The 21,452-nt window shown below is 38.5% G+C and overlaps 1 protein-coding gene across 1 annotated transcript in view; it reads left to right on the top strand.

Annotated features, from left to right (window-relative positions):
- CUNH9orf153 (chromosome unknown C9orf153 homolog) overlaps positions 1-13,720 on the top strand; it is a 43,569-nt gene extending 29,849 nt beyond the window's left edge. The window contains exons 3-5 of the mRNA XM_088019074.1: positions 7,448-7,539; positions 8,535-9,042; positions 12,266-13,720. Of these exons, the coding sequence (XP_087875200.1) occupies positions 7,474-7,539; positions 8,535-9,042; positions 12,266-12,456 (765 nt within the window). The 5' untranslated portion in view covers positions 7,448-7,473 and the 3' untranslated portion in view covers positions 12,457-13,720. The remainder of the gene's footprint in view (positions 1-7,447; positions 7,540-8,534; positions 9,043-12,265) is intronic.
- Positions 13,721-21,452: the final 7,732 nt, after the last annotated feature.

The raw sequence follows: 21,452 nt of genomic DNA, 5'->3' as shown, positions 1-21,452 counted from the left end.
TACTGACTTTGTTCATGCTTAATTGTGAGAATTTCCTCTTCAAACCCTTTGACTATTTTTCCATTATTTTTTTCTAATGAGTTGTTCATCTTTTTCTTAATGATTTAAAAAACTATTTATACATCAAATATATTTATCAGAATTGGGCCGGGGAGGACAGAAACCCAAATATAAATGATCATAAGCAAAGGGAAATTTTTGGCAAACATAACTACAATGCAGAAGGTACACCATGGTGCCAGTTTCAGGAGTGACGGGCACCAGGAAATGGACTGGCCCGAGGACTTTCTCTGCATCTGTCTGCCTTACCTCAGATTTTCTTCTGCATGTTGTCTTAATTCTCCTTATTTCTTGTTAATATAAACAATGCTGCATGAAGAACTTGGTTCATAATTTATACAGTTGGCCAACAATTTCTGCAGGAAAAATTTCAAGAATTGCAACTGTAGAGTCATAAAAAAATTTTTTTTGAATGTTAATAGATATTGCCAGATTGCCAAGAAGGCTGTATTCTCCCAAATGTCCTGTAAGTTTGCCTTTTTTCCCAAAGGCTCATCAATATGAAATAATTTTAATGTTTTTATCTTTGCCATTTTGGAGTCTTAACTGTATTCTTTACCTATCTATATCTCAGTCCCCAGTTTGTAAGGTGGGGCTGATAATAGCATATGCTCATTTTTATGAATATCAAGTTAGTTAATATATAAAAGAACTCAGAGCTGTGTCTGGCACATTGTAAATGTGTCTGTGATTATTATTTTCCTTGACAATATGTGGCTCCATCTCTATCATTCTTATTACTTTTTCAGTGACGATGAACTAATATGGGCCTTTCATTTAGCAAGGTTAAAAAATTATACCTTTTAATATTTTGTTCTGTTTTCTTCTTTAGTAGGACCAAGTATATGTATGTTGGTTCTTTACTATTTTTTATAATTATCATCTTCTTATAGTCTTAATGCCTTCATTCTTTTTTTTCCTAATATATTTTATTGTCTTATCCCTTCTTTTTCACAGAACCCACGTTTTATTTTCTTTCAGAGCATGGAGAATTTTTTTAAAAATTTTTTATTAAGCTTTTTATTTTAATTCCAGTGTAGTTAACATAGAATATAACATACAATATAGTTATTCAACAATTCTATACATTACTGAGAGCATGGAGAATTTTGATTATAAAATTGCCTTGTTTCCTTGAATAATTCTTCCATAAACTAAGCATTTAAGTAATTATTTATGACAAATTGCAAACAAAAGTAGAATTGCAAAAAAAAAGTGGAGATAAAAATGTAATTTAAAAATTGAAGAAAAGTAGAAAAATATCATAAATTTCAATGAAACAGTTACACAGTCAATGATTATCAACTATGGTTCCTCATGTTTGGTCATAGAACATCCTTAACCTAGATTTTGCTTATTTTATACTTCTCCTCCAATGTGTTTTTTCCTACTTTGTGACATCTATTTATCATACTGGATCCTTTCCATTTTCATTAATCCTTCAGTAACAGTGACAGTTACATCCAGACCCACTGGTTGCCCAAAAACACTGTGAATGGATTTTTCTGACTTTCTTCCCTTTTCCCTGGAAACTGTTTTCCTCCGTCTTAGATAAAGTTTCTGTTGATATCTTTTTCAAAAAAAGTTTTTATTTATTTAAGTAATCTCTGCCCAAAGTGGGACTTGAACATACGACCCTGAGATCCAGAGTCATATGATCTGACTGAGCCAGCCAGGTGCCCCGATGTCTAACATACATATGAAAATGTGCATGGATTATAGAGATAAAGCTGAGTGGATTTCTATAAGTTAAACACAAGTAGCAGTCAGATCAAGTAAACAAAACATGACCAGAGCTATGGAATTCTCATGTTCCAGCACTGACCCCTCCCAAGGTAAAAACTATCTTGGCTCCTAACCTTATAGATTAAGTTTGCTTATATTTGAGTGTTACATGCATTGTAACATAAAGTATAGAATCTTTTGCTGAAGATTATTCTAGTGTATAAAAAAACACAACTTATTCTTTATACTGTGGATGGGCATTGAGTTTGTTTGGAGCCCTCATTCTCTTAGGACCCTCAAGTTGTTTTCAGTCTGTTGCTGTTATAAACAATGTTGCAGTGAATAACCTCAGTTATGTTTCATTGTCACCTATGAAAATACGTTTTTCAAATGTCAGAATATATAGTATTTAGAAGTGGGAATCCTAGGTTCAGAGAGTATATGCATTTGTAATTTTCCCTTACAAGCAACCTTGCCCTACTGCTGGAAGATTCTTTACTTCTGAAATCCATTCATCTCTTGGCTGCCTGAAGTCCATCGACTGGTAGTTCTCTCAAGAAGGACTCATGGGAACAATATTTCCTGTGTTCTTGCAAGATCAAAATTTTTCTTGAGCTTTTATTCTTTCAAACATAGCTTGGATAAATAGAAAAATCCTTGACTCAAACTTTGTTTTGCTTTTTTGTCTTTTTGTCTGACTGTTGCTATAGATAAACTGAGACTTCATTTCTTTTTTTCCTGAAACTCAATTACTTTACTAGAATATGTTTTAGTGCTAGCCATTCTGATATTTTAATATGTAGATTTAAATCCTTAATTCCAGGAAAATTTTCTAGAATTTTATTTTTAAATATTTTTCTATTCCATGATTTGGGGTTTTTTCTTTTGGGGTAACCAGTTAAATATGTTGCATCTCCTTAGTCTATCTTTCATAGCTATCATTTTCCTTCCAGATCATTTTTAATAGTTTTATTGACAATTCACATACCATTAAATTCTTCCAGTCACAGTTCAATAATTTTAAGTATATTCAGAGAGTTGTGCAACCATCACACAATCAATTTTAGAATTTTTATCACCCCCCACAAAGAAACCCCATATTGATTAGCAGTCACTCCCCATTCCTGCATGCCCTCAGCCTTAGGCTAGTTTCTTTTAATCTACTTCTTGTCTCTACGGATTTTCCTATTTTATACATTCCATATAGATGCAATCATACAATATGTGACCTTTTGTGAATTGCTTCTCTCACTTAGCCTAATTTTTCAAGGTTTATCCTGTTGTAGCATGTATCAGAACTTCATTCCTTGTTATCAATGAATAGTATTCTATTGTATGGAAGTACCACATTTTGTTTATCCTTTCATTAGGTGATGGGCATTTGGGTTGTTTCCACTGTTTGGCTATTATGAATCATACTGCTGTGAATATTCATATGTAAATTTTTGTGTGGATTGCGTTTTTATTTCTCTTGGGTACATATCTAGGAGTAAAACTGCTGGGTCATGTGGCTGCTCTGTGTTTAACATTTTGAGGAACTGCCAAACTGTTTTTCAAAATGACCACACCATATTTTATTCCCACCAATGTGTGATGGTTCCAATTTCTCTAAATCCTTGCTAACACTTGTTATTATCTGTCTTTGTTATAGTCATCCTAGTGGGAGTGAAAGATATCTTATTGTGGCTTAAATTTGCATTTTCCTGATGGTTCATGATGTTGAGTATCTCTGCACGTGCTTATCAGTCATGTGTATATCTTCTTTGCAGACATCTCTATTCAAATCTCTTGTCCATTTTTAAATCAAGTTATTTGTCTTTGTATTATTGAGTTGTAAATGTTCTTTGTACATTCTGGACACAAGTCACTTGTCAGATATATGATTTACAAACATTTTCTCCCATTATGTGACTTGTCTTTTCACTTTCTTTAGGGTGTCTTTGGAAGCACAGAAATTTTAATTGATGAAGTTCCAATTTATCTATTGTATTCTTTCGCTTGTGCATTTGGTGTTCTATCCAAGAAGCCATTGCCTAACTCAAGATCATGAAAATTTACTCCCATGTTCTTATGGGAATTTTATAGTTTTACCTCTTACATTCAGGTCTATAATCCATTTTATGTTAATTTCATTTTATGGATTGAGGTAGGGGTCCAGCTTCATTCTGGGTGGTTCAGTCGGTTCAGCATCCGACTCTTGATCTCATGAGATTGAGGGTCATGAGATTGAGGCCCCACATGGAGCTCTGTGCTGGTCATAGAGCCTACTTAAAAAAAAAAATAAATGAATAAAAGAGTTGAAATGGATAAAAATGAGGACTAAAAATTACTTTAGAATTGATGATTAAGAAGTCAATACTTCAAGAATTCAATTTTGGGGGGTGTCTGGCTGGCTCAGTAGGAAGAGCTTGTGACTCTTGATCTCAGGGTTGTGAGTTTGAGCCCCATGTTGGGTGTAGAGATTACTTAAAAAAAAAAATTCAATTTGGTTCATCAAGGAGAGTGGAAGCTAATGTCATTATACTAGAGATTCGATCATGAGTATATAAAAATAGCAAGTGCAGAAGTAAAAGAGAGATAAAATTGGAGAGTTAGTGGTATAATAGAAGAAAAGAGAAGTTTTATTTTTCTCCCAAATGAAAAGGATTTTACATGTTTGTAAAGAAAGGAAGAAGCCATGGGGGAGGGTAAGAGATTGAGGATAAGGGAATGGTGGAGAAGCAAAGAGGAGAAAGTTGTTTTCCCAGTGCCAGGGAAATTTTGCCCAAGAGTTAAGAGGAGAATAGAATATACCCCCTGGGTAAGAGAGAGAATGCTACCATTAGATAAGCCGGGAACCTTTTCCTTCTGGATCAGAGGGCAGGATGAAGAATTGCATGTGAATACAACTGGAGAAGAGGATGCCACCCAAGGGAGTTCCTGTGAGATGCCCTGGCTCTTCTTAGGAAAACTAGAATTTATTGTGGGAATTTCTAGGAATAATAAAAGATGAATAGAAGTACTGAAGAGCCCCTGCAGAGGCTCCTTCAAGATGCATGAATCTGTAACAGGCCCATTGGTTATATTTTCATGACCTCTCCAGGAATACTCTCCATGAGAAGTTGGATTAAGGGGCTAATCTAGGTTTAGTCATTGTCTTGGCTCCAGCCAAGGGCATTAAGTGCAAAGTATGTTAGTGAAGTCAGCATTAGAGTGGATAAAAGCATCTTTGGCTGGTGATCTATTATAGCATTCTGAATCCTGACCCTGACTCTTCAACAAAAGAGAGGTGTCCTCCATAGTAATTCTGCAAAGAGAATCACCAGGAATCTAACCTTCCTTGTGTCCCACTCCCTGTTGTCAATCTTATCGTAATGAAATGTGTACAGATTTGTCAGATATTGCTTTGAATATATGTTTAAGGTTTGCAGGTTTGGCCACTGAAGTTGGAAATCATTTATCTGCATCAGTAATTCTGATTAAAGTTCAACATGTGTGTGTAGTTGGGGGTTAAGTCAAACTCTCTTTGGGGGGAGGAAAAAGGAAAAAAATGTATTGTCCATTGGTCATGGGAAAGGCCACCCTCTCATGGTGGGTGGCATTACTGGAAGACAGAGGTAATGGCTGCCCAGGAGACAATGAGGTTTTTTTTTTTATAAAGATTTTTTATTTATTTATTTATTTATTTATTGAGACAGAGAATGGTAGAGAGAGATCATGAGAGGAAGGAAGGTCAGAGGGAGAAGCAGACTCCCTGCTGAGCAGGGAGCCTGATGCGGGACTCGATCCCTGGACTCCAGGATCATGACCTGAGCCGAAGGCAGTCGCTTAACCAACTGAGCCACCCAGGCACCCGACAATGAGGTTTTAAATGAAGCAAGTTAGAGAAATATTTTCCTTTACAGGAACTAACAAAAGGAAAGTACAGTCAAAAAAAAGGAAAGCACAATCAAGTCTTATTTTAACTGGTCAGCAATAGACGTATCTATGAAGCCACTGTGCAAATGTAGGAAAGGGGGTCGTCATGCTGCATTATATTGTGCCTTTTTTTGGTCACGTATATTGATATAGTGTACTCACCAGTGACTGTAATATATTTGGATATATGTATATCCAAGTAATAGGTTGACAGTTAGATAATAGATATCCCAGAATGAATATATATTCAAATATATATTACTTTTTCCTTCTTCTCAAGCAACATAGAAAAACCCAGAATGAATATAAACATATTCATATATAAATGTATTCATTCTGGGCTTTTCTGTTTTGCTTGGAAAAGTGGAAGAACCTAATTATTCTTACTTCATCCCAAACACCAAGAGTATTGTTGGCTCATCTCTGATACTCATCCCAATTATTGCAGTTACCAGTCTGGACGCAGTAGTACCCAGGAAGATATTTTCCCTCATACACTCCCTTATCTCCAACAGAGGATTCACTGGAATAAATTAAACCAAGAATGTGAAGTATTGTGAGGTTTGTCTGCTATTTATTGCTATGTAACTAACAGTCCACTCAAACCTTAGTGTCTTGAAACATCTATAATTCATTATTTGCCATAATTTTGCTGTTGGCTGGCATAGCTGGGTGGCTGTTGTTCTCCATTTGGGCTTATCTGGAGTTGCTCAGGCAGCTGTAGCCATTTGGAGGCGTGAATGGGGCTGGGTGATTCAAGATGGCCTCACATACATGTCTAGTGGTCGGTGCTGGCTCTCAGCTCCCCATGGGGTTCCCAGAAGGGTAGCTGGACCTCTTTGCATGGGGGCTTGGATTCCAAGAGCGTGAAGTGAAGCTGCAAAGCTTACGGCCTAGGCTCTGGCACTCACACAATGTCACTTATACCTCATGCTGTCTGTCAAAGACAAGCATAAAGCCAACCCAGGGTCACATGTGGGAGCAGACAGGGGTGCCTGGGTGGCTCGGTTGAGCACCTGACTCTTGATTTTGGCTCAGGTCATGGTCTTGGGGTGGTGGGATCGAGCCCCACCTCAGGGTCCCCACTCAGTGGGGGGTCTGCTTGAGATTCTGTCTTCCTGTCCCTCTGCCCCTCCCCCCACTTGCTCACTCACTCTCTAAATAAATAAAATCTTTTTTAAAAACGTGGGAGCATCCTGAGCTGCCACTTACTGATGAGAGCAATTGTAAAGATTCTGTGGACATCTCTAACTCCTCACAAAGGGATTAAACACAATTCCATCTGTAAAATGCATACTGGCATATCTGGCCCAAAGCAAATCATTTCAAAAGGTTAATTGTTGCTATTGTTTTATTAGCTTTTTCCTCCTGAATAAAAAGCACTTTTCCTGGGTAAGGAATAAGGGAGTTTTTCTTTAGATAAACTGGAAGTGGATCAAAATATGTAAGACAAAAAAATATGTAAGACAAAAATATTAAACAACCCATATAGGATTCTTTGAATTAGTATTAAATACCTGAGCATGTATGTCATATACGAATTTGAGGTGTTTCAGAGAAAATATTTGGTTGGCATGTGAGTAATTTGATAGACCTAGGGTAAGAAGAAAACAAAAGAAAATTTAAAATGGTATAAAATTTTAAAAGTGTCCCACGTACAAAGTTTTGGGGACATAAAAAGTATTACCCATCCCCAACCCTCCCGCCTTGTACTTTGCTGGATTGTTGATCTTTCATTCCATCTTCTCTTCTATTGCTTTCTCAGGAATTAGAGAATAAAATCCCCTCATAATGTTTCTCAGTAGTGACACCAATCCAGATGAAGACAGGGCGGCGGCAGAGTCTCTCGGATGTTCGGTAGGTGCTTACAATTCTGTAATACTCCACAGGGGAAAACTGACATTTCAAAAATGGTGAAAATTTGAGCTACCGAAAACCTGGTGGCATACTTGGGGGGCCCCAGGGAATAGGAACATTCCACTTCACTGACTTATGCTCTTTTGTCACAGTGAAATGCAGCACTTCCTCAGGCAGGAAAGTGCGAGAGCTAAGTTGTTTTCACGATAATGGCAGTTGTTAAAAAGCCATTCACCCACCTTAGCCCACTTTGTATTTGTTGCTCTCGCACAGAACAGCCTAGGATTGAAGGAAAACTGCACTGGGGCCAATGACCTAAATTTGGGCTCTCACTTTGGCCTTCCTGGCCTTCCAACTAGTTCCTTAAGTATAATGGAGTTAGTAAGCAAGATGCTCTAGAAAGTGAGATTTTATTCCTTCAGTATAGGATTTTAGATAAGGAAGGTACCCTGAGGAAATCTGTTGTCTTCTCTGCCAGCAACTATTCCTAAACACTCCGCAAATGTATCTACTTGCTTTGGTAAAATATTCCAGCGAATGAGGACTATTAGAGCTTCCTTTGCACTGCATTCCCGAACATTCTGAACCCTTTGGACACCAGGATGAAGCTTTGATATCTGCATTATCTGGCTCTCTTTCTTCCTTAAAAAAAAATGTAGCCTTACTCAAAACAAAGGTTGCAACCCTCCACAGCTCTCTCTCCATGACAGCTCATCATACTTTATATTGGAAAGATCTTACAGACTTCAGGGTCCAAGTCTGACAGGCCCATTTCATGGTTTAAGTGGTGCGTCTAAATAATACCCCTTTCTGGGAATGACTGTGAGATTTGACACTGCCACCCTTAAGTCGGGTTAGTTAGGCAGAGATATCTTCCGAAGACAGATACTTCTGTTTTCATGGTTACTTGGTATCCTTTTTGTTCTTAGGGTTTTTGGGTCTACCAATTACATTTTCATCCAATCTCATGACTTCCCACCTCTTCCCCTCCACAGCTGCCAGAATTGTATGCTTTTGTTGAGGATTTTAATAAGGACAGCAAGAAATCAAATCTCCTAAAAACTCACAGTATTTCACCTGGTGAAGCTCAGAAAATGCTTAGTCAAAACCTGAATGCCATGTCATTCACCAGTGGAACTGATGATATGAGGGGAGAACACCTCCAGCCTGTTTTCGTGTACAAGATGGTGAGAAAAGAAGAAGAGAAACCAGACTCTATGACCGAACTGCTGTACCGAAGCTTGTTGACCAGCTCACTCTCTCCGGTGGAGAGACTCACCAGATCCCAGCAGAGGCTCTTTCAATGTGGGATTCCTCCTCCTGCACACACTTTTCCCTATGAGATTCTCATCGATCACTCCAAATCTTTGTCACCCGTCCCTGTCCCCATAGACGAGAAGACTCAGAGTGCCAACATATTACACATGCTCGGCATTTCCAGGATCAGGCCAGAAAATTTTATCTTTGAAGACAAAATTGCTAAGTACTTCTTAGTTGATCCAGGTAATCTAAACAGACGAGGCTCTGTAGGGGGAAATTCATGGAAATCTTACTGCAAAGTTTATTTAGGTTATGAGAGCCGAAATAGTCAAATGGTGACCCATGGGAATCTTGCAGTCCTGGGACTCATGGCTGATGTGCTTGCTGCCTACAGTGCCAATGTGAGGTAGAGAACAGAGACTCGAACATTCCAGGGTCCAGTCTCAGGTCCAGTCTTGCGAAGGAGTATTATGGATGTGGTACTTAAAGTCACCTTTATAAAATTAGCTAGTTAAACTTGGACTCTATGTCACCCGTAACTATTATGAACTTAGCTAAATATTTACTGAATAATGGCTTATTTTTCTTAAGTATCTTTGCTTTAGTGCAATTGAGAAGGGTATTTTTAGATATTTTTTCAGGAACCTTTACTCTTTCTTTACTGATACATCTCTACAAACAACAAAAGGAAACTCCTCCCTTCATTTCTCACACTTTAATAGGAAGATGTTCCTTAAAAAACAGACTATTCAGAGAAAGTTACAAATATGTAAAATATATCATGGTGAGTTTCAATGAGAAGGGGGTGTCTTATAAGGTCTTCATTTTCCTTAATTTGAGGGAGGTAATAATTTGTCATTCTATGTAGCTGTAAAAAAATAGATTAAGTCAATGACATAAAACATTTAAACCTTCCTGAAGTAGGTTCTTGACTCAAGATAAAACCATTTGCACAGCAAATATTTTGACAGTACCATTTTTATACTAAAAGTAGTGAGAGAGACAGAGGAACAAATTCAAAGGCATAGATTGATTACTGGCTCACATTTGGTCCAAGATGCTGGAACAGTCTTTGCTGTAACTCCCCACACTGATGTCTTGACAGTCTAATGCAGGTTTCAAATCCCTTTGATAGAGTTATACTTTGTGTGTACTGGAACCCAGGCAGAAGTAGAAATCAGGGCAGTTATAAGAATGACCTAGATAATCCACAGAAGTGCATAAGGTAAAGTCTGGGACCAGAGAGGAAAACGCATGGAAAGTATTAGGAATCAATTAGTACTGCCAAAGAGACTATTGAAAAAGTACTGAGGGCTTTGGATGTTTGATAGGATGTTTATGGTTTTGCCATCCACAGGAGCCAAATTGTCCTTTCTTCCCAACGCATGGCTTGCCTCCTGGCTACCTAACTTCTAGAGGTCTCTCTTGTGGCCTTCCAGACTCCGTTGGAGTTTCTTCTCTGTCTTCATGACTTCATTTCCTCAGATCCTGTAGGTAGAATTTCAAGTACATATCCTGTCTATTCAAGGAATATGCGTGAAGCCAGGTAGGCATCCATATGAAGAATATCCAGTAATTTCTTAGGTTTAATTGGTATTGCAGCAATTCATCTTTTATTCTCCTATATTGCCCAGTATTACTATCATTTTATCAGCCAGCCAGTCCCTAAAGTATTCTCAGCCCAGAAGAACTTTAGGACTCTTGGTATATCAAAGAATATTATAGAACATATCCTTATTAGCACCAACCACTGGGGAAAGAAAAGAGAATGGGTGTTGCCATTTTGTTCTTCTATCATACCAGCTCCTCTTGCTCAGGCTAAATTCTGTGGGACCATGTGTTTGACCAAAAATGACAGAGAAACCAAATAAAGATTATTTTTCTTATATACTTAGAAGTCTGGAAGTAGGCAGACAAGTGTTGGAGCAACGCTTTTTGATATTGTCAAGGACCCGGGCTCCACCAACTTTTTGTGTATGGCTTTTGTCTTCACGGCCAAAGGATGTCTCCTTCACCTCCAGGTACTATGGCCACATTCGAGGCAGGAAAAGGGGCTAAGACGAAGGGCCACATTGGTTACTTCTGTCCTCTTTTAATAGGGAAGCAAAACTTTCTCAGAACACTCCTCCTCCAGTGACTTCTCCCTACATCTCATTGGTCAGAATTGTGTCCAATAGCCACCCCTTACTGCTGGGTGGTGAATAGAGATCTTAGCTTTTTACCCTCTTTAGTAGAGGAAGGCAGAAGAGGATTGCAATGGGTGTGCAGTGAGCCAACCTATAGTATCTACCATAGATCACAACATAAAGCTCTGGTAGTAATCAAAATCATCAACTCTGTGGCCTTCTCTTGTCAAATATCCCTTTCCTTCCTTCTATAACCAGATCTTCCAATGCCAAGTCTGCCAAGATCTTGTCAAACTCCCTGACACTTGGTAATTGCCCTTAGGGAGACACTGTTGACTACCAATGTTCAACACCAGTAGCTTGCTCCAGTATCTGTTCCACTAGGGAAGGTATGAACTCAAGGAACAGTCCCTGGTGTCAGTCTCCTATTTCAGACATGTACAGAATATATACCGAAACTCAGGCTCTTCCAGGACAGAGATGGAGGCCTGATTGGCATAGGGGCCATATCTGGACCATAGCTGACCTGCTCAAATATCACCATACAGGGAGAATGATCAGAGAGAATTAAACCAGCCTTCCTGCTTGTTTGCTGTACCCATTGTTCTCCTTGTACTCCTCATACTCATCTCCTTGACTCTGGCCTCTGGTTTTATACTCAAGTCTCTGCCTCAGGCCTTGCTCTTTTTTTTGTTCTTTTTGGGGGGTGGTGGTGGTTTACATTTTAGGTGGTCATTAAGGAACCTGAAAGGAAGGGAAAGGAAAATGCTGACTAGGAGAATATGCAGTGTATCTTGGCCTGACTTTCCATGGTTCATTGGCTTCTTGAAGGGATTGTAATTACTAGTGACACCTGAAGTTGGTAGGTCCTGAAAGAGTAGCTAGCCACTGCCCTTTATACCCAGGGCTTACACCAGCATCTTGGAAGAAATGACACTAGCAATCTATGTACTTCTGACTAATCTTTGTCCTTGTTTTAAGCCCTCATTACAATCCTTTTCTCCTCCCTCTTGATCTTGGTGCTCTGTAGATCTCTCCATTTGTCCATTATTAGTATCCAGGCACTGAATTGAGCGCCCCTCCACCTGCTATGGCCCTGCAGTGTACACTCCAGCCCAGTTAGCCAGGCCCACCCAGTTTCCCATTTGGAGGAGGGCTTTAGATCAGATGAACACCATAGGTGCCCGCTTCATTTATAAAGCTCTACAAACAGCTTTCTACCAGAAGGGAGAAGGAAACTCAAGTTCATCAAAGGTTCATTCTGTCCATGAAGCATCTCTGAATAACTGAAGGTTAAATAACACCTTCATGTAATTCTTTGAAAATATGATTCTTTGCAGAAAAACAATTCATGGATCTAAGGGATCTGGAATGGAGATACTACAAGGGGCTTGCGTCATGGAAGCACAGTACTTTAGATTCATTCATAGACATAAATTACGACAGTGAGAAGAGATTTGTGGCGAACCAGCCGATGCCTGGTGTCATTTACACCCCCACAGTTCGTAGGTCTTTAGTCATTTGCCCTTAAATTGATTATCCAAAAAAAAAAAAAAAATGCAGCTTCTTAAATAAAATATGTAGTTTACTAAACTATTTTGGATATGGATTTTGTTTTTGAGAACATTGAACTTATATGTGAAAAGTAAATAAGCAGATGGAACATAGGAACAGAGTCTATACGATATTCATGTAAAGTCCAAAATTAAACCATTAATATAGAGAACAAGATTCGGATTGATCTGCTTATATAAGACCAGGTTTGGACCAGTGAAGCCCATCTGGACCAGGGCTGAGGTAAATCTAGATCATGTGAAAAGTAAGGGCACCTATGAAGAACAACTACCAAGCAAGAATAGCTCTTTAAAATGTTCTACACACATGAAGAAGTGTATTATCATTTAAAAAAAGTTGGTAAATTCAACAAATCAAAGAATTAATCCCTGAGGATTTAGAGATCAATCTGAGAACTTAAAAGTAATACATTAACTGCTTAAAGACATGAGGAAGGAAGTAGCATTTACAAAACAAGAACAGGAAGATTTGGGAAAAAAACAAATTGGAAATCTTGAAAGTGAAACATTTAATTATTGAAAGTAAAACAATAATCATAATAACCCTCAATAAATTATCGCAATGGTATACTGGATGTATCTTAAGAGAAAGAATTAATGACTTAAAAGAGCACTGAGAGAGAAGTTTCTAGATCATGGTGCAATAAGACCAAAGGAGCAAATTCTGAAAGAAGGATCGTGGAGGGTAGAATGAGAAGTTTAGAAGTCTAGCCAGTGGAAGATGCAGAAGAAAATAGGGTGAATGGCGATGTTGGAAAATGAAATGACTGATAATTTTCCGGAAATGGTATGAATGAAAACTTGAATGGAAAACCTCACTGAATGATTGGCAAGAAAATAAAAATAACTCTCTACCCAGAAACACCATAGCATAACTGCACCACAGTAAGCAAGAAGGGAAAATACAGAGAAGATGATGCATTGCACACGCACAAGTGACAGATCAACAGCGGAGCTTCCGTTAACAACACACGTCAGACGGCAATGGTGTCACATACTCAGAATGCTGAAGGGAAACACCTGGCAGCCTGAAATTCACCAGCCAACCAGATGCTCTTCAAAGAGCAAGGTTAAAATAAATACATTTTAGAAAAATGTAAAAGCCGAAACTCTTTACCACCCACAATCTCTTACTGAAAAAACCACTAGCAAAGTATGTACTCTAGCAAGAACTGGGAGGAGTGCAAGAAATAATGGTGAACAAATAAATGATCAATAATATATCTGTGTGGTTGTGTAGATACTAAAATATAATTCTGGAATCGAGTTCCTGATATTTTATTTAGAAAACATGCTTCCATTTGGGGCGCCTGGCTGGTTTATTCAGAGGAGCAAGCAACCCTTGACTTGGGGGTTGTAAGTTCAAACCCCACAGTGGATGTAGAGATATTTAAAAATAAAATCTTTTTAAAAAATGTTTAAAAGAGGGGCGCCTGGGTGGCTCAGTTGGTTGAGCATCTGCCTTCAGCTCAGCTCATGATCCCAGGGGCCCGGGATCGAGACCTGTATCAGGCTCCCTGCTCAGGGGGTTTGCTTCTCCCTCTCCTCTTGTTTATGCTCTCTGTTGCTCTCTTTCTCTCTCTCTCTCCCAAATAAATAAATAAAAGCTTAAAATAAAATAAAATAAAATAAGATTGAAAAATTTTTAAAAAGAAAATTTGCCTCAATTTAAGTTTTTATCCTGTAGTTTCCTATCTAGGCACTATTTTTTAAAATCAGATTTTGCCTTCAGCATACTGGATATCTTCAGCAGGAGATACTGTCTAGAAATGGGCATGAAGGGGATTTCTAGGGTGCTCATAATATTCTGTTTTTTCATCTGTGTGCCCAAGTGTGTTGAGCACGCAAAAATACCCCCAGCTATGTACTCACAACTATAAACTTTTCTTTATGCATGTTATAGTTTTTTAAAAAAAGTTTTAAAGAGTTGTCTGACCTTCATACAATGAATTGGAGGGGGCTCATCTTATGTGTGAAGCCATAGCTATTGAAATATTGGAAATATTTATTCTTTAAAATCTAGCTAGCACTCAGCTATAAAACCATCTAGTCCTGACATCTTTCTTCCCATTTTTACTATGAAAATATTTAAACAGTCATAAAAATAAATAAAATTGTGTAATAAATGTACACATACTCATCACCTAGCTTCAACATTTATTAAGATTTTCCCAATGCGGTGCTCCTGGGTGGCTCAGTTGGTTAAGCATCTGTCTTCAACCCAGGTCATGATCCCAGGGTCCCGGGATGGAGCCCCCACATCTGGCTGCCTGCTTAGCAGGGAGTATACTTCTCCCTCTCCCTCTGCCCCTGCCCCCTGCTCATGCTCGCTCTGTCTCACATGCTTTCAAATAAATAAATCTTTAAATAAATAAAACTGTCTCTCTCTCTCAAATAAAAAAATTCTTAAAGAAAGGGAGATTTTCCCAATGCTTAGTTCATCTATTCCTTTTGTTATTGGGTCTGCGTTGTCCGCTGCAGTATTTTAAAGATTTTATTTTATTTTTTGAGATTTCTTTCTTTCTTTATTTGACAGAGAGATAGAGAGAGCCAGAGAGCACAAGAGGGAGGAATTGCAGAGGTGTTGATAAGGTGGTACAAACCACCCTCAAACTTCTTAGACCTATGGTTACAAAGCCACAATATAAATCAGTAGGTTTCATGCCACAGTAGGTTGTGATGTGGGACATTTAGCAAAAGAGCTCGGGCTAATTCTAGGCCTGCTGGAATTAACCTGCACAGCACTCTTGCTATGAAGTTATTTTGATACACATGCACACACTTCTCTTGGGTGGAATTGCTAGATTACAGAGTTTGAAGATAATCAACTTTAGCAGATAATGCAAAACATTTTTCCAGAGTTGGTGGTACCAATTTACAGTTCTACCAGCAGAGTATATGGAGTCTCACTGCTTTCTAAGACTGTCTTGTGTCCCTTTAAGTTTTAGTCATTCTGGTAGGTGTAGTGATATCTCATTGTATTTTTATTAGAATATTCCTGCTTACTTGCGAGGTGAGCCCCTTTTCATGTGCTTACTGGTCAGCTTTTTGTTATTGTGTTGCCCTTTTTTCTAACTGATTTGTCAGAAATCTTCCTTCTGATATGAGTTCTTTTGTACATGTATTTCAGATACCTTCTCCAATTCCCTACATTGCCTTTTAATTTTCTTAGTAGTGTCTTTTGACAAACAAATTCCTAATTCTAATGGAGTCTAGTTTATCAGTCCCTTCCTTTGTGGCTAAAGCTTTGAGGATTCTGTTTAAGAATTCTTTACTTCTCCCAAGATCGTGAAGCTCTCTACTTATGTTGTCAAAGCTTTATTGTTTTATATTTCATATTTAGATCTACAATCCACCTGGATTTATTTTCGTACATGATAAGGAAATAGAGCAAGATTCATTACTTCGTATCCAAAAGAACTGTGGAATGCAACTCAAAGATGCGCTTACAGGGAAAATTATAGACCTAAATGCATATGTTAGAAAAGAAGAAAAGCAAAAATCAATTATTTAACGTTCTAGATTAACGTTTAGATTTCTAAAATCTTAAGAATTTAGAAAAAGAGGGGCTCCTGGGTGGCTCAGTCAGTTAAGCAGCTGCCTTCAGCTCAGGTCATGATCCCAGGGTCCTGGGATGAAGCCCCACGTCGGGCTCCCTGCTCAGTGAGAGCCGGCTTCTCCCTCTCCCTCTGCCTACCTCTCTGTCTACTTGTGCTCTCTCTCTCTGTCAAATAAATAAATAAAATCTTTAAAAAAATTTTTAGAAAAAGAAAATAGTTTCCAGTTTCCAATGTGATATCATCTTTGAATTCTTTAAGATTATTTAAAAGTGTATTATGTTTAAATAACTAGAAGTATATTTCTTAGTTGCTAAATATATTGATATGTACCATTATCCTTTGTTATTGATTTCTAGCTTAATTCCACTGTGGTCAGAGAACATATTTTGTGTGACTTCTGTGCTATGAAATGTGCTTTAAGGGCCAGCATATAGTTAATTTTGGTAAATGCTTTGTGCATACTTGAAAAGAATTTATATCCCTCTATAATTGGACATAGATTTTTATTTATATCAATTATGTCAAATTTGTTAGTCATGTCATTCAAGTGTTGAGTAGATCTACTGATTTTTGTTTGTCAGTTACTGAGAGGAAGTGTGTATTAACATCTGCCACTGTGATTCAAGGGGGCTTTGCTTTTATTTTCAGTTCTATTAATTTTTTGCTTCATCTATAAGGCTGTTATTCAAGGCAGGCAATTTAGAAATGTTGTATCTTCGGGATGAACAAAACTTTTCAGATTAAGAGGAAGCATCCTCTTTCCCTCTAATGATGCTTCTTCCTTTAAAAAAATTTTTTATTCTTATGCTAATCACCATATATTACATCATTAGTTTTAATGTAGTGTTCCATGATTCATTGTTTGTGCATAATACCCAGTGCTCCACGCAGAATGTGCCCTCCTTAATACCCATCACCAGGCTAACCCATCCCCCCACCCACTCCCCTCTAGAACCCCCAGTCCATTTCTCAGAGTCCATCGTTTCTCATGGTTCATCTCCCCCTCCTATTTACCCCCCTTCATTCTTCCCCTCCTGCTATCTTCTTCTTTTTTTTTTTCTTAACATATATTGCATTATTTGGTTCAGAGGTACAGATCTGTGATTCAACAGTCCTGCACAACTCACAGCACTCACCATAGTACATACCCTCCCCAATGTCTATCACCCAGCCACCCCATCTCTCCCACCCCACCCCCACTCCAGCAACCCTCAGTTTGTTTCCTGAGATTAAGAATTCCTCATATCAGTGAGGTCATATGATACATGTCTTTCTCTGATTGACTTATTTCGCTCAGCATAACACCCTCCAGTTCCATCCACGTCATTGCAAATGGCAAGATCTCATTCCTTTTGATGGCTGCATAATATTCCATTGTGTATATATACCACCTCTTCTTTATCCGTTCATCTGTCGATGGACATCTTGGCTCTTTCCACAGTTTGGCTATTGTGGATAATGCTGCTATAAACATCGGGGTGCACGTACCCCTTCAGATCCCTACATTTGTATCTTTGTGGTAAATACCCAGTAGTGCAATTGCTGGATCGTATGGTACCTCTATTTTCAACTGTTTGAGGAACCTCCATACTGTTTTCCAGAGTGGTTGCACCAACTTGCATTCCCACCAAAAGTGTAGGAGGGTTCCCCTTTCTCCGCATCCCTGCCAACATCTGTCGTTTCCTGACTTGTTAATTTTAGCCATTCTGACTGGTGTGAGGTGGTATCTCATTGAGGTTTGATTTGGATTTCCCTGATGCCGAGCGATGTTGAGCACTTTTCCATGTGTCTGTTGGCCATTTGGATGTCTTCTTTGGAAAAATGTCTGTTCATGTCTTCGGCCACATCTTGATTGGATTATTTGTTCTTTGGGTGTTGAGTTTCATAAGTTCTTTATAGATTTTGGATACTAGCCCTTTATCTGATATGTCATTTGCAAATATTTTCTCCCATTCTGTTGGTTGTCTTTTGGTTTTGTGGACTGTTTCTTTTGCTGTGCAAAAGCTTTTTATCTTGATGAGGTCCCAATAGTTCATTTTTGCCCTTGCTTCCCTTGCCTTTGGTGATGTTTCTAGGAAGAAGTTGCTGGGGCTGAGGTCGAAGAGGTTGCTCCCTGTGTTCTCCTTTAGGATTTGGATGGACTCCTGTCTCACGTTTAGGTCTTTCAACCATTTGGAGTCTGTTTTTGCGTGTGGTGTAAGGAAATGGTCCAGTTTCATTCTTCTGCATGTGGCCGTCCAATTTTCTCAACACCATTTGTTGAAGAGACTGTCTTTTTTCCATTGGACATTCTTTCCTGCTTTGTCAAAGATGAGTTGACCATAGAGTTGAGGGTCCATTACTGGGCTCTCTATTCTGTTCCATTGATCTATGTGTCTGTTTTTGTGCCAGTACCATACTGTCTTGATGATGACAGCTTGGTAATAGAGCTGGAAGTCTGGAATTGTGATGCCGCCAGCTTTGCTTTTCTTTTTCAACATTCCTCTGGCTATTCGGGGTCTCTTTGGTTCCATACAAATTTGGGGATTATTTGTTCCATTTCTTTGAAAAAAGTGGATGGTATTTTGATGGGGATTGCATTGAATGTGTAGATTGCTCTAGGTAGCATTGACATCTTCACAATGTTTGTTCTTCCAATCCATGAGCATGGAACGTTTTTCCATTTCTTTGTGTCTTCTTCAATTTCTTTCATGAGTATTTTATAGTTTTCTGAGTACAGATCCTTTGCCTCTTTGGTTAGATTTATTCCTAGGTATCTTATGGTTTTGGGTGAAATTGTAAATGGGATCAACTCCTTGATTTGTCTCTCTTCTGTCTTGTTGTTGGTGTATAGGAATGCCACTGATTTCTGTGTATTGATTTTATATCCTGCCACTTTACTGAATTCCTGTATGAGTTCTAGCAGTTTTGCAGTGGAGTCTTTTGGGTTTTCCACATACGGTATCATATCATCTGCAAAGACTGAGAGTTTGACTTCCTCTTTGCCAATTTGGATGCCTTTGATTTCTTTTTGTTGTCTGATTGCTGTGGCTAGGACTTCTAATACTATGTTGAATAGCAGTGGTGAGAGTGGACATCCCTGCCACGTTCCTGACCTTGGGGGAAAGCTCTCAGCTTTTCCCCATTGAGAATGATATTTGCTGTAGGTTTTTCATAGATGGCTTTTATGATATTGAGGTATATACCCTCTATCCCTATACTCTGAAGAGTTTTGATGAAGAAAGGATGCTGTACTTTGTCAAATGCTTTTTCTGCATCTATTGAGAGGATCATATGGTTCTTGTTCTTTCCTTTGTTAATGTATTGTATCACATTGATTGATTTGTGGATATTGAACCAGCCTTGCAGCCCAGGGATAAATCCCACTTGGTCGTGGTGAATAATCCTTTTAATGTACTGTTGGATCCTATTGGCTAGTATTTTGGTGAGAATTTTTGCATCCATCTTCATCAAGGATATTGGTCTGTAACTCTCCTTTTTGATGGGGTCTTTGTCTGGTTTTGGGATCAAGGTAATGCTGGCCTCATAAAATGAGTTTGGAAGTTTTCCTTCCATTTCTATTTTTTGGAACAGTTTCAGGAGAATAGGTATTAATTCTTCTTGAAATGTCTGATAGAATTCCCCTGGGAAGCCATCTGGCCCAGCGCTTTTGTTTGTTGGGAGATTTTTGATGACTACTTCAATTTCCTTAGTGGTTATAGGTCTGTTTAGGTTTTCTATTTCTTCCTGATTCAATTTTGGTAGTTGATACATCTCCAGGAATGCACCCATTTCTTCCAGGTTATCTAATTTGCTGGCATATAGTTGCTCATAATATGTTCTTATAATTGTTTGTATTTCTTTGGTGTTGGTGGTGATCTCTCCTCTTTCATTCATGATTTTGTGGATTTGGGTCCTTTCTCTTTTCTTTTTGATCAGTCTGGCCAGCGGTTTATCAATCTTGTTAATTCTTTCAAAGAACCAGCTCCTAGTTTCGTTGATCTGTTCTACTGTTCTTTTGGTTTCTATTTCATTGATTTCTGCTCTGATCTTTATTATTTCTCTTCTCCTGCTGGGTTTAGGCTTTGTTTGCTGTTCTTTCTCCAGCTCCTTTAGGTGTAGGGTTAGGTTGTGTATTTGAGACCTTTCTTGTTTCTTGAGAAAGACTTGTATTGCTATATACTTTCCCCTTAGGACCGCCTTTGCTGTATCCCAGAGATTTTGAACAGCTGTGTTTTCATTTTCATTGGTTTCCATGAATTTTTTTAATTCTTCTTTAATTTCCTGGTTGACCCATTCATTCTTTAGTAGGATGCTCTTTAGCCTCCATGTATTTGAGTTCTTTCCGACTTTCCTCTTGTGATTGAGTTCTAGTTTCAAAGCATTGTGGTCTCAAAATATGCAGGGAATAATCCCGATCTTTTGGTGCCAGTTGAGACCTGATTTGTGATCTAGGATGTGATCTATTCTGGAGAATGTTCCATGGGCACTAGAGAAGAATGTGTATTCCGTTGCTTTGGGACGGAATGTTCTGAATATGTCTGTGAAGTCCATTTGGTCCAGTGTGTCATTTAAAGTCTTTATTTCCTTGTTGATCTTTGGCTTAGATGATCTGTCCATTTCAGTCAGGGGGGTGTTAAAGTCCCCCACTATTATTGTATTGTTGTCAATGTGTTGCTTTGCTTTTGTTATTAATCGCCTTATATAATTGGCTGCTCCCACGTTCGGGGCATAGATATTTACAATTGTTAGATCTTCTTGTTGGATAGACCCTTTAAGTAGGATATAGTGTCCTTCCTCATCTCTTATTACAGTCTTTGGTGTAAAATCTAATTTGTCTGATATAAGGATTGCCACCCCAGCTTTCTTTTGGTGTCCCTTAGCATGGTAAATGGTTTTCCACCCCCTCACTTTCAATCTGGGGGTGTCTTTGGGTCTAAAATGGGTCTCTTGCAGACAGCATATCGATGGGTCTTGTTTTTTAATCCAATCTGATAGCCTGTGTCTTTTGATTGGGGCATTTAGCCCATTTACATTCAGCGTAACTGTTGAAAGATAGGAATTTAGTGCCATTATATTGCCTGTAAGGTGACTGTTACTGTATATTGTCTGTCTTCCTTTCTGGTCTATGTACTTTTAGGCTCTCTCTTTGGTTAGAGGACCCCTTTCAATATTTCTTGGAGGGCTGGTTTCGTGTTTGCAAATTCCTTCAGTTTTTGTTTGTCCTGGAAGCTTTTTATCTCTCCTTCTATTTTCAATGACAGCCTAGCTGCGTATTGTATTCTTGGCTGCATATTTTTCTCGTTTAGTGCTCTGAAGATATCATGCCAGTCCTTTCTGGCCTGCCAACTCTCTGTGGATAGGTCTGTTGCCAATCTAATATTTCTACCATTGTAGGTTACATATCTCTTCTC

This window comes from Eumetopias jubatus, unplaced genomic scaffold (assembly GCF_037043125.1).
Source record: "Eumetopias jubatus isolate StellerSeaLion01/CBP00866 unplaced genomic scaffold, mEumJub1_p1.0 scaffold_15, whole genome shotgun sequence".
NCBI classification, from domain to species: domain Eukaryota; kingdom Metazoa; phylum Chordata; class Mammalia; order Carnivora; family Otariidae; genus Eumetopias; species Eumetopias jubatus.
The sequence above is the reverse complement of the archived record's forward strand: the minus strand, read 5'-3'. Positions and strand labels throughout refer to the sequence as shown.